The sequence below is a fragment of the Xenopus laevis genome, chromosome 3L, assembly GCF_017654675.1.
Source record: "Xenopus laevis strain J_2021 chromosome 3L, Xenopus_laevis_v10.1, whole genome shotgun sequence".
Lineage (NCBI taxonomy): Eukaryota > Metazoa > Chordata > Amphibia > Anura > Pipidae > Xenopus > Xenopus laevis.
Genome location: NC_054375.1, coordinates 11,852,198 through 11,865,518, shown reverse-complemented (window position 1 = coordinate 11,865,518; position 13,321 = coordinate 11,852,198). Strand labels below are relative to the sequence as shown.

The 13,321-nt window shown below is 42.2% G+C and overlaps 1 protein-coding gene across 2 annotated transcripts; it reads right to left on the bottom strand.

Moving 5' to 3' along the window:
• Nucleotides 1–3,138: 3,138 nt before the first annotated feature.
• On the bottom strand, nucleotides 3,139–11,604 carry LOC121400978 (cilia- and flagella-associated protein 251-like). Of its 2 annotated transcripts, XM_041585343.1 has the most exons (10): nucleotides 11,027–11,604; nucleotides 8,718–8,979; nucleotides 7,779–7,816; nucleotides 6,745–6,817; nucleotides 6,186–6,225; nucleotides 5,553–5,640; nucleotides 4,730–4,777; nucleotides 4,444–4,491; nucleotides 4,268–4,341; nucleotides 3,139–3,718 (listed from the first exon to the last, which is right to left on the bottom strand). In XM_041585343.1, the coding sequence occupies exons 3-10, from the start codon at nucleotides 7,800–7,802 to the stop codon at nucleotides 3,139–3,141; spliced, it is 975 nt and encodes a 324-aa protein (XP_041441277.1). In that variant the 5' UTR covers nucleotides 7,803–7,816; nucleotides 8,718–8,979; nucleotides 11,027–11,604. The 2 variants fall into 2 exon arrangements, with proteins under 2 accessions (XP_041441277.1, XP_041441276.1); XM_041585342.1 differs by having other exon boundaries at nucleotides 4,268–4,491.
• Between the last annotated feature and the right edge of the window lie 1,717 nt (nucleotides 11,605–13,321).

Here is a 13,321-nt window from a genome sequence, read left to right as displayed (position 1 = left end):
ACCCTGTGTATTTTAGCCCCATCACTTACATATTAACCAATGAATTCCCAGAGCAGAACCCATTCTAACAACCCCCTGCACAGATATTAACCCTGCGTATTTCAGCCCATCACTTACATATTAACCAATGAATTCCCAGATCAGAACCCATTCTAACAACCCCCTGCACAGATATTAACCCTGTGTATTTTAGCCCCATCACATACATATTAACCAATGAATTCCCAGATCCGAACCCATTCTAACAACCCCCTGCACAGATATTAACCCGGTGTATTTCAGCCCATCACTTACATATTAACCAATGAATTCCCAGAGCAGAAACCATTCTAACAACCCCCTGCACAGATATTAACCCTGTGTATTTTAGCCCCATCACATACATATTAATCAATGAATTCCCAGATCAGAACCCATTCTAACAACCCCCTGCACAGATATAAAACCATACAAACCTTTAACAAAACCTCTTTCCCACTCTGCCCCACACCTGCCCATTTGAGCAGTCCCCCCACAGTATTAAATGACACAATTGGTCAGTTACCTTTATCAGAATGAGGCACTGGAGCCTCTTACCTCCCCTCAAGATTCACCATAGAGATTCAATAAAAACACAGAGACATATTTATGGGCAAACCTGTTGGTGGGAACAGGATTTATTCATATTAAAGTCAATTTGGGTTGGGCATTCATAACAGCTAATGATCCAGAGGAAGGCAAAAACCCTAGGGAAAAATTCCTTCCTGACTCCAAATGGCAATCGGTATTACTCCCTGGATCATGGCTTAAAGGAACAGTTCAGTGTAAAAATAAACACTGTGCAAATAGATTGTGCACGATAAAAAATGTTTCTAATATAGTGAGTTAGCCATAAATGTAATGTATAAAGACTGGAGTGACTGAATGTCTAACATAATATCCAGAACATTACTTCCTGTGGCCCCCCTTCAAGTCACTGATTGGTTAGTGGCTGGTAACCAATCAGTGGAAACCAAGAGAGCTGCAAAGCAGGAAGTAATTTTCTGGCTATTATGTTACACATCCATTTACACCAGCCTTCAAACATTATATTTTTGGCTAACTCACTATATTAGAAACATTATTTTATTTTCACAGTCTATTTACCCAGTTTTTCTATTTACATTAAACTGAACACAGGAATCATATTAAAGGAATCATTCGGTATAAAAATAAACACTGGCTAAATAGATAGTCTGTGCAAAATAAAAAATGTTTCTAATATAGTAAGTTTGCCAAAAATGTAATGTATAAAGGCTGGAGTGACTGGATGTCTAACATAATAGCCAGAACACAACTTCCTGATTTGCAACCCATGTGGCCCCCTTCAAGTCACTGATTGGTTATTGGCTGGTAACCAATCAGTGGAAACCAAGAGAGCTGCAAAGCAGGAAGTAGTGTTCTGGCTCTTATGTTAGACGTCCAGTCACTCCAGCCTTTATACATTACATTTTTGGCTAACTCACTATATTCAAAAGATTTTTTATTTTGCCCAACCTATCTATTTACCTAATGTTTATTTTAATACAGATCAGTTCCTTTAATATGTCTGTGTTTAGTTCACTGTAAAAGAAGAAAAACTGGGTAAATAGATAGGATGTTTAAAATAAAAAATGTTTCTAATATTGTAAGTTAGCCAAAAATGTAACATATAAAGGCTGGAGTGACTGAATGTCTAACAGAATAGCCAGAACATTACTTCCTGATTTGCAGCCCATGTGGCCCCTTCAAGTCACTGATTGGTTAGTGGCTGGTAACCAATCAGTGGAAACCAAGAGAGCTGCAAAGCAGGAAGTAGTGTTCTGGCTCTTATGTTAGACATCCAGTCACTCCAGCCTTTATACATTACATTTTTGGCTAACTCACTATATTCAAAATATTTTTTATTTTGCACATCCTATCTATTTACCTAATGTTTATTTTAATACTGAATGGTTCCTTTTATATGTGTGTGTGGAAGGGAGGGTGCGTGTGTAAGTGTATGTGTGAATGCTTGTGTGGGTTCCAGTGTGGGTGCAAGGTATTTACGGCGCAGGAGTGGGGCGACGACAGTTTATCCCTCTGAAGAACTTCTTGGTGGAACGCTGCAAAGAAAAGAAATATCTTGTAAATTGTTAAAGAAGAATTAATTACAGATAAATAATTATTAGCACGTCAGCTCTCTGGAATGGCACCTTTTATTCTTATATTGATTAGCTGGTATGAGTCTAGTTTCTAGTAGCAAAGTTATTTCTGAAGAAGGGAAGAGCTACAACAGCCCTATGAGAGTTACCAAACCTCCCCCTAATTGGTCTATAGAGAATCAACAGCGGTATCTGGAGACTTGGCCAGATCTCTGCTCAGAGTCAGTAACCCAGTACAACCTATAGGCAGCCATACCCTGGCCAATAGGGGAAATTCTCTGACTGATCAGGCCACAGGCAAAAAAAGACAGAGAACATACAAGGCAGCTATGGCAACCTTTCAATTTCTCCAATCATTTGGGTAGACAGCCTGAACGACTGGAAGGCTATAAAGTACACGAGAGCCAACATGGTGTATTAGCATTAGAAAATAAAAAGCCAGTAATTAAATATATTACCCAGATCCTCTGGAGCCTGATTGAAACCCTTCTTCTCCGGGTTGGCTGCTGCTGTTTTTGTTCAGCAGGAACATCTTCCTCTTGTTCCTGCTTTTGCTCCTCTTGTTCATCCAGTTCAATCACCTCTTCTTGCTGTTCAGGAGGATCATCTTTCTTCATTTCTGCCACCTCTTCTTTCTTTTCGGCAGGAACATCTCTCTCCAGATCTTCCACCTCTTCTTTCTTTTCAGCAGGAACATCTTCCTCTTGTTCCTGCATTTGCTCCTCTTGTTCCTCTAGTTCTATCCCCTCTTCTTGCTGTTCAGGAGGATCATCTTTCTCCAGATCTTCTACATCCTCTTTCTTTTCAGCAGTAACACCTCTCTCCAGTTCTTCCACCTCTTCTTTCTTTTCAGCAGGATCATATTTCGCTGGTTCTTCTGCCTCTTCCTTCTTTTCAGCAGGAACATCTTCCTCTTGTTCCTGCATTTGCTCCTCTTGTTCCTCCAGTTCTATCCCCTCTTCTTGCTGTTCAGAAGGATCATCTTTCTCCATATCTTCTACATCCTCTTTCTTTTCGGCAGGAACACCTCTCTCCAGTTCTTCCACCTCTTCTTCTTTCTTTCAGCAAGATCATCTTTCGCTGGTTCTTCTGCCTCTTCCTTCTTTTCAGCAGGAACATCTTCCTCTTGTTCCTGCATTTGCTCCTCTTGTTCCTCCAGTTCTATCCCCTCTTCTTGCTGTTCAGAAGGATCATCTTTCTCCATATCTTCTACATCCTCTTTCTTTTCGGCAGGAACACCTCTCTCCAGTTCTTCCACCTCTTCTTCTTTCTTTTCAGCAGGATCATCTTTCGCTGGTTCTTCTGCCTCTTCCTTCTTTTCAGCAGGAACATCTTCCTCTTGTTCCTGCATTTGCTCCTCTTGTTCCTCCAGTTCTATCCCCTCTTCTTGCTGTTCAGGAGGATCATCTTTCTCCAGATCTTCCACATCCTCTTTCTTTTCGGCAGGAACATCTTCGTCTGGTTCCTTCTTTTGCTTCTCTCGTTCCTCTAAATGGTGTTCCACCTCTTCTTGCTCCTCTCGATTGGTCTCCTCTTCCTGCAGGTGATCTTCCTCCACCTTTTCCTGTTGACTGGTCCTAAAGGGGATATAATAGAGAACAATCAGTCAGTGTAATTTGTTTCCAAAGTGTTGAGACTACAAATATCATTACTGAAGTAATAATATATTCCCTGATAGTCTTTGATGTGTTGATGGGGGTTTAGTATATTATATGGGTAGATAAGAGTAAACTGACAGACCAGCTCAAATTTTTGTGAAAAATGGGATAAAAAGAGCAGATTTTCCAAGATAAATTTTTTGCCTTCTTGCTGTGTTAAGATCATTATATAGAACCTATTTCTGTCTGCTCTTTGCCTGGACTGAATGGTTCCTAACTCACAATTGATACACTTCAACTGGTTGTACAAGTGACTTTTTCTGTTTAATCCTGATTAGATTAAATTAGATGTCTAATTGTAGGCTGCAGCTGAGGAATTCTGGGAGATTGTGGTGGCACCTGCAGTCCAATATGAAACTGTGTAACGATGAAATCAGTGCTCTGACTGGCTACATTCATTTTTTCTTATCTATATATTGTTCTTATGCATCATAAACTGGAATGGAATATTAAATGTAAAATACATACATGGCAGCTTCTTCCAGCTCCTTCTCCTTCTCGAGGAGTTTTCTCTCCATGCCCTCCGATATTGATCTTAAAGCCTGTCGGGGAAGACACAAGGAGAGGAGCAAAGGGTAAATAAGACATTTATACTCTGTATTGGAGGAAGGATGAGGGACAGAGACAGTGATCCGGACACTTACTTTCAAGGCTTCAGCAACCTCCTCTGGGTCCATGTTGATGTCTCTGAGCTGTGGGAGAAGAGACTCAATGTTATACAAACACTGCATTGTACCCATGTTATTAGGGTTCCTATGAGGGGCCTCTGTGCATAACCCACACTGCATTGCAACAGTTTTTGCTTTTGCTTTGTTGCTGCTGAAAATGGGACTTAGGTGGGTGAGTTTAGAAGAGATCCAGTCAATAATACTGTTACTACTGTTACTAAGACACCCAGTCACTAATAATAAGACTAATAATGCCACTTACAGGTGATTCCGGCAGCTGGAAATCAGCCACAATATTATCCAGTTGTTCCTGTAACATAAAAAAAAGTGTCAGTGAGGGAGAAATGGATTAAGCAATATTATCGGGTAGATGAGAAGCAGAAATATGGAGCAGCGCTGCTGTGCAGTTCCCATTCACCTGCAGTGTCACTATAGGCCACACATCAGTGATATGTATATAATTATAATAATAATAATTAGATATATGATTATATGTTTTACTGTCAGTTCTTGGTTTAAAGGGCATAAGAACCAAATACTGGCAACAATAGGAATTTACAATAAATATTAGTGCTTCACCCGCATGTACATGAAGGCCACAGGGCAATGTTTTTACAGACATGGGGATAACATTTTAGTTTTCTTCTCAGTTTGGGACATAAAACATATATATTCTCCTCTATAATTAGTTTATTGTCTGGAGGTGCAATAGCTGACTACATTGTATAAGCCAAGAGCTGGCAATCTAATGCCACACTGATTCAAAATAAATTACAAATAGTTAATGGACTGAATCAGACCAGGGGCGCAACAGTCCATGAGAAACAAAAGGCCTGGGGATACAATATTTCTATCATGTCTGGACTGAGAATTAAAAAAGGTCCTGGCATTTCAGGTACACAGAAGCCCAATCAGCCCACATAGAGGCCCAAACAGCCCCCACCAGCCCACTAAATACTGACTTTCTATGGGACCTTAAAGCAGCCCCTCTGGCATTTGCCAGAACCCATAGATTGCCAGTCCGGGCCTGATTTCTATAATAATAATAATAACATATCATTTATTCCCTATTTTAGATTCCTTACCAGATTCATGACCACGTAGATGAAGTAGACGAGGTTCGCCCTAGTCAGGTACTGGTGGGTGGCTGCATATCGGATCAGGAAGTTGGCTCTGAAAAAGAATTGCCATTGAGCATTAATACAAGGTTTTATCTACTGCTGCATTGCATTTCTACTATGTCTGGGCCCTGGTTAACCTATATAGAGCCCAAATGATCCAAAAACAGTGAAAATAAAAAGGCACTAATAAAAGAACAATTTCCGGCAAAATAATCTTTTTTAGAGATAGTTGAAGGAGGAAAAGTCAGCTATAAATGTTCTAAATTGCTTATGATGAATATTTATAAATAGGGCCCTGGTGTGGAGCCGATGGCCAAAGTCCATCCAATCTTGAAGCAGGGGGTTTATTTACTATGTGATGCTTCAATTAGAGAATGGGTGATTGGGTGCATGTGTCTGGCCCCTGGCACACCTTGTACTTTATTCAGACCCCCAAGTGATAGTGTCTCAGGGGCCAAACAATACAGGACAGGTCAATTGACACCAAATTCTGAGGCCAATGAGGGATCCCATTTTGCCCCCTTATCTCTCCTACACCCCCCCCCCAGGGCAATGGCCAACAATTCCCAAAAATAAGCAGATTTCTGTTTTACTTACAAGTCGTCGATCTTCCCGAACTCTCTCCTGTAGTGATGTTCTGCAAGGGAAAAAACATTTCCATGAAACACTGAGCTAAAGGAGGGAAGGACATTCACATACAATTCTCTCTCTGACATTTTCTCCCAACCTTTCTGCCTTCAAAAGATCTCTTAAAATACACTTATTTAGAGAAGCCTCCCTCCCTCTGCTTAACTACCAAATGCAATACCACATACAGTACTACATCTCTCACCCGCTTATATCTGATCTTGCCCACTCCCACGCCTTGTGTCTTATTCCCTTCCCTTTAGATTGTAAGCTCTTTTTGCACAGAGCCTTCCTTACCTTTTGTACCAGTATTGGTTGTGTTGTATGTAACTACATATGTTCTATGTTTGTACTTAATGTGACTTAGTTGTATAAACACATTTACTTTACAGCACTGCAAAATATGTTGGCGCTATATAAATACATGTTATTATTATTAATAATAAACCAGTGCTACAGCCTTTGAAACCCTAGCAGCCTACTGAGAAGCCCATTGAATAAAGGAATGGATGATTCATATAATATTTACCATAAAAATAGAGGAGACTCTCGATGTCTGTCTCCTCCTCCTCCCTGAAGTTCTTCCAGGTCAACAAAACCGACTGTAAGAAAAGAAAGAGAGATACAATTTAGAATGGGTGTAAACAGGGCCGTCATCAGAAATCGCAGGGCCCCATACGACAAAATTTCCTCGGCCCCCTGGGCTGAGCCCACCACAAGCCCCACCTACAGGTCCGCCCTCCCCACCCCACAGGTCCACCCCCCACATTGGTGGCTAGGGTTCCAACATGTTAATAAAAAATACAAAACTATTGGTGGTCAGGGCCCCCCATAAAAAACATTTGTGGTCAGGGCCCCCCATTAAAAAATATTGGTGGCTCGGACCCCACATGTAAAAAAAAATTGGTTGCCAGGGCCCCCCCCCACATTATAAGAGAATTGGTGGCCAGGGCCCCCCTTAAACATCCATGTAAAAAAAACTTGCCCCCCAGAAGTTTGAAAGAAAATTGGTGACCAGGGCCCCACCACACAACAGGTACCACAAAGGGTTATCTTTAGGGGGCCCTGCCATGTTGCACTTAATTCATTAGTGTAGCCCACCTGCTGTAAGTGAGCTGCCAACTGCAGAAGGGAGGAGGGGAGCAGCATTTTCTTCCCTTATAGGTCACAGAATTTCAAGTCCCGGTAAAGCTGCATGGTGATTGGATGAGCTGAAGGGGAAGTTCAAACCTCAGCTATCCAATCCAGCAGCTCAACTCGGACTTAAACTCTGTGACCAATAAGAGAAAGTAATGGACAGAAGATACCTCCCCCTATGCTCCCGCCCTGCCTTCCCGAAGTCGGCAGCTCTCAGAAAGCAGGGGGCCCGGCTAATCAAGTAAGTGCGGCGTGGCCAGGCCCCCCTTACCCTCGGGCCCCCTACAAATCTCTCCCCCCCCTGATGCGGCCCTGGGTGTAAATGCCGCCTGTATCATGGTATGGCAGCTCCCACCAGAACTTCCAGTTTAGATGAGGGAATGTTTTTTCTCTTTTTTGGAAGTACAAAAGAAACAGATACATTACCTCCATCTCTATGGAGCGCTCCATGATGTTTCAGTCGTCTAAAGGAAGAAAAATGGTACAAATCAGCAATATATTTGGCCCAGCAATAGTTTCACGTTTCAAAGACTTTAATATGAATGTGACAGTCGTTATTATGTAGTTTAAGTGTTATCTGTCTCATAATCTCGTACTTTATTTCAGCTGATATTTCCTTATCTTTATTTTACGGCGCATTGTTACCCTCAATGTTAAATGGCACATTATAATGCTGGTGATTGTGTTGAATTTGATTCTTTTAAGGGATACATGTACTGTGAATATGAATGAATTTTGTTACAACAGCGCCACCTGCTGGTCATTTTCCCACCAGTCTGACCAGCAAGTAGTCAAGGAAGTTGTCAGGAGAAAGAAAGAGGCTGCTCTGATGTTCTTCTTCTTAGGAATACAATTATAAGCCTTTCTCACATCTTTCCTAAGCAGAAGAACATCAGCCTCTTTCTTTCTCCTGACAACTTCCTTGACTACTTGCTGGTCAGACTGGTGGGAAACTGACCAGCAGGTGGCGCTGTTGTAACAAAATTCATTCATATTAACAGCACATGTATCCCTTAATATCTTGGAATAAAAAGAAAATAAATAATGAATGTAAATTACAAAAGTGCTTAAAAAAGCCCCCTCATCAATTTTACATTCACTTATTTTTAAGGTTTACTTATCCTTTAGAGGTGAACCACCCCTTTAAAGTCAGCCAGTAGCGTGATTCTATATGTGTCTGGTCACCTTAACCCTCGCAGAGCATTCTTTACACTTCATTGATCTGTATTTACATTTACAGGAGCCATAGTGTATTGGGTGCAGAGTGGGAAAACACTGGGGTTAATACAAAGTCTCATGTGAACTTAGGGCAGAGTTGCACTAACAGATATAATACAAGTATCAATTGGATTTTTTCAAGGTTACCTTTCAAAAAAACGCAGAAGTCGTAGATGTTTTCGCTTCTGGAAGAAAAAAAAAAGGGACCGGCACAAGGCCGGGTACCCCAAGGGGTCTCCCTGAGGAGACCCTGGCTATCCCAAAAAACTAGTTCTGATAAGGATGGATTATATCAAACTAGGGGGAAGCCAAAAAATGCTCTGATGACGATGAGCAGCAAACGTGCAGAACTTGCAGAAAAAATCGCAAAGATCGCAGGAAACGCGGCAAACACGCTGTAGCCCGATGTCTGTATAGAGAGAGAGAATAAAAATAATTACAAGTCAGCTTTACGGATAATGCATTCAGCACTTCATATTTCCCATAAAATACAGAGTATGGGAGAGATCTGACTATTTTACCCTTAATATTAGCTTTGCGTCACTAGAAACTCCCGGGCCTCAGATTGTACAAAACTGTAAGTCTGATCATAGCGACCAATAAGAAATGAGCATTGGCACCGATAAAGCAAGGACATAGTACACTGGTGCAATTTACTCCACGTTAGTAAGAACGGCCCAGTTATAGAGGTACAAGGGTACAAGAAACACCATAGCAAGTAGTATTAAATGGTCTAGTTCAAATTAGTATTAATACATTGGTTGCTATGGATAATGGCACTTTTGTACCAAAAATCAAACAATGATCCTTCTTGTCCCCAACTCAAGGACAGACTCATTGGTTTGTTAGATTTTCATCCGCTGTTTAGTAGCCAGGAATGTACCAAATCCACTGTTTCAATTGGACTTTTTTTTTAACATTTTATATCTGGTTGCTAGGCTCTCTGCCCTTAGCAACCATCCATTTGTTTGAAATCAGTGACAAAAGGAGGAACCACTAGTAAGGGGGGTGTAAGCCAAATATTCCCCCTGTTTTTCCATTAAAATAAGGGTTATTTGGCAATATACAGGCAATATTAGAGGCAATATACACTTAACACAGAGCCAACCAACGGACAAAACCAACTGTCAAATCCCTAGGGTTAAAGTCATCTCTCTTCTATGGGACCTGCTGTATGTCCCCCACTCATTTACTATCACCCCCTACTGTCCCCATGGCACGTGCCTCTGCTTCCCACCCCTAGTTCCAGACTTGGATAAAGGGAACATGTATTTAGCTACAATGTTGGTACATAAGAGCAGGGCTGGGGGCAGATACCAGGGGGCAGAGGGGCAAATCTCTAAGGAGCCTGTCAGTACTGGGAACACAAATTAAGCAGCTTATGGTGAGGTACAGGGGTCCTAAATGTTCCCTTCATTAATAAATGTGAATATTTGCTGACAGTCCTGTATAACTGCCAAATCCTGGTCTGTGTCTCCCAACCAGCACTAAGATTAAAGGCTCCTCCCAAGCACATTTTAGGGGAAAATCTCCAAATTCACTAAAATCAGTGACAAGAGGAACATCCGCTAGTCAGGGGGGGTGTAGCCCAAATATTTCTCCTTTTTTCCCAATAAAAGAAGGGTTATTTGGTAAAAAAAAAGTCTCAGAAGGAATATACACAACGCAGAGCCAACCAACGGACAAAACCAACTGTCAAATCCCTATGGGTAAAGTCACCTCTCTTCTATGGGACCTGCTGTATGTCCCTCCCACTCATTTACTATCACCCCCTACTGTCCCCATGGCTCGTGCCTCTGCTTCCCACCCCTAGTTACAGACTGGGGGGCACCAACTATCCCTTTTTTCACTAATATAAGGGATATTTGGCAAAAAAAAGTCTTGGAGAGAATATACACTTAACCCAGAGCCAACCAACGGACTAAACCAACTGTCAAATCCCTAGGGAGAAATGATCTCTCTTCTATGGGACCTGCTGTATGTCCCTCCCACTCATTTACTATCACCCCCTACTGTCCCCATGGCACGTGCCTCTGCTTCCCACCCCTAGTTCCAGACTTGGATAAAGGGAACATGTATTTAGCTACAATGTTGGTACATAAGAGCAGGGCTGGGGGCAGATACCAGGGGGCAGAGGGGCAAATCTCTAAGGAGCCTGTCAGTACTGGGAACACAAATTAAGCAGCTTATGGTGAGGTACAGGGGTCCCAAAATGTTCCCTTCAGTAGATTATATGAATATTTGCTGACAGTCCTGTATAACTGCCAAATCCTGTGTTTCCCAACCAGCACTAAGATTAAAGGCTCCTCCCAAGCCAATTTCAGGGGGAATAATCTCCAAATTCACTAAAATCAGCGAGAGGCACAACACCCACAAGTTTGGGGGCATCACCCTATTATTTACCTAAAATAAGGGTTATTTGGCAAGAAAATCTCTCAGAGGGAAAATACACTTACCTCTCACCAAAGTGACAACCAACGGACTGAACCAACTGTCACATCCCCAGGTGGAAGTCACCTCTGTTTCCTGCTCTTAAAGGGGAAGTGTCCCCTTTTGATGAGTGAGGTTTATATGGCATTTATTTCTAATTAGATGTGCAGTACATACACAGCCTATTACGTACACTGAGCATTGCTTTGTATGTGTGGCCTATTGAGTCAGCGCACTGAGTCCAATGCCAATGGCAACCCACGTAACAGAGAGGAATGCTGAAGCAGCAAACATAAGCCATTAGTGAGCCAGTACAGAGCCATATGGGTAAGTCATTAGACTACAGGACATTGATACATGAGAAATCTCTGGAACATCCACAATAAAGAGATGAGAATGAAACGTCTGGCCGTTCTGTCCCTTATTATTGGAGAAACAGAAGTAGATAATATCAGTAAGTACTGCAGGAAGCCCCAGTCTGCTTTGTACAAAGAGTGAAAATGTGTGTAGGGAAGTCGTGTCAAATCTTTGCACTTATCCCTGTAAAGGAGCCTGTCTGTGTGCTGTGAGCTGTTACCTAGCAACCAGCTGTACAGGATCTCAGTGCTACAGGAAGTGACACAGCAGCTAGTGAGTGGCTGGCAGGAAGAGGAAGTAGCAGAAGAGAAAAGCCTGGCAGAGAGAAGCACACGCTGGACACAGAGAGAGACCAGAGAGCTGCCGGTGGGCCCAGAGAGCTGAGAGGCTCCACCAAAATCAGACATTTGGATCAGGCTGGGACAGGGAAGCCTCATACTGTGCCTGGAGAGACAGAGAGTGTGAAAGGAATCCAGACTGGAGGAACAACCAGCAGGAGATTCCTATCTGAGCATCCAAAGGGGCTGCTAGTCTCACTGTATGTCTGACTGTGCTGGACTCCACTCAAGACAAACTGTAAAGCATCTAAAGAGGATTTGGAGTGAGGACTGAGATTTAAAGTGACAGGGTACTAAAGGAGCGCTCGCAGATTTCTACACATTTCTATTAGTTGGACTGTGAGGAGCCATCCGTTACTTTAAAGAACTTATCCAGTTATTTAGTCTGACAGACCACGCAAGCAAGTTAGTTAGTGAGGCCCTATTGCCACTGGTTAGTGCTGTCTCTATTAGTTGCCCATTTATTTTACATAAACAAGTTCTGTGTAACAAATAGTGTGTGTGTTTTATTACTGTGTTCCCAGTGGGGCCACTCGTAGGTTCCCGCTAGGTGGAGACACTGCGCTACTAAGTACCAGGATCATAACTGTCCTGTTTTTAGAGGCACAGTCCCTCTTTTCAACCCGCAGTCCCTCATTTGTACTGGAAAGTCTTGTTTTTCTCTGCACTGAACAGCCAGAAAAAGAAAAAAAGTTTCTAACTTAATTGGTTTTTGGTAGAGAGCCCAGAACAGCCGCAGCAGAAGATAAGATACTTTTGTAACAATTTCTAGATATGGAAACAAGTAATTGTAACAGGTCCCTTGGGAAATGTTAGACTCACAGCTTAAAGGGCAATTCACCTTTATTAGCAAAACTATAATAATGGGAAAAAAAAACACAGAAACCTGCCAAATTTTGTAAAATGAACATGGTAATTAGGGGTTTGGCACAGAGAGCAGAATTCTGCAGGGCAGCAGCTGAAGAGTGGAGCAGGAAGTAGTGCAGGAAGTAATACAGGAAGCAGTGCAGGAAGTAATACAGGAAACAGTGCAGGGCATAGAGCAGGAAGTAGTGCAGGAAGTAGAGCAGGATGCAGTGCAGGAGACAGACTGGAGGAAAGAGGATCAGAGAGTTCAGTTCTGGACTAAGAATCAACAGCAGAGAGGAGTTGGACCAAGAAATGACAGGCAAAAGTATTGAGCAGGAGGAGAATCGACAGGTGGTGACTTGGGCAATGGGGATTGGGAGGAATGTAGTGGCTTCCTAGTTGCTTTGGTCTGTCACACTCAAGCTCAACACACATTCAGACCAATCTGATTGGACAGATTATTGCATTGTACCAAATTGTCCCTATATTGCTAATACAGAGTTCTTTCAGAGTAAATCAGACTTGGAAGGTTGAGAACCTGGCACTGATATGTTTGCAGTCATCCACCCTATATACCGGGGCCCCAGACTGGCCTCAGATCAGATTGAAAGACTGAACAGGTCTGTGTATGGGCATTTTAAATTTTTGGTTAATGTCTAGAGAGTAAATCAACTTCTGACTGTTAATTATCTGTTAATTATCGCATGGTGCCAGGTGCAAGAATGAGTGTCAGCTTATGAAACCAGCTGCTTGCGTTATCTCACTGACACCAGGCAC

Excerpts from the sequence above, each read along its gene's own strand:
- LOC121400978 (XM_041585342.1), bottom strand. The coding sequence starts at position 7,802 with ATGGAGCGCTCCATAGAGATGGAG. Across the intron at positions 6,818-7,778 it reads AGCGCTCCATAGAGATGGAG|TCGGTTTTGTTGACCTGGAA; the intron begins GTAATGTATCTG and ends CTTTTCTTACAG. Across the intron at positions 5,641-6,185 it reads TTCGGGAAGATCGACGACTT|AGCCAACTTCCTGATCCGAT; the intron begins GTAAGTAAAACA and ends ATTCTTTTTCAG.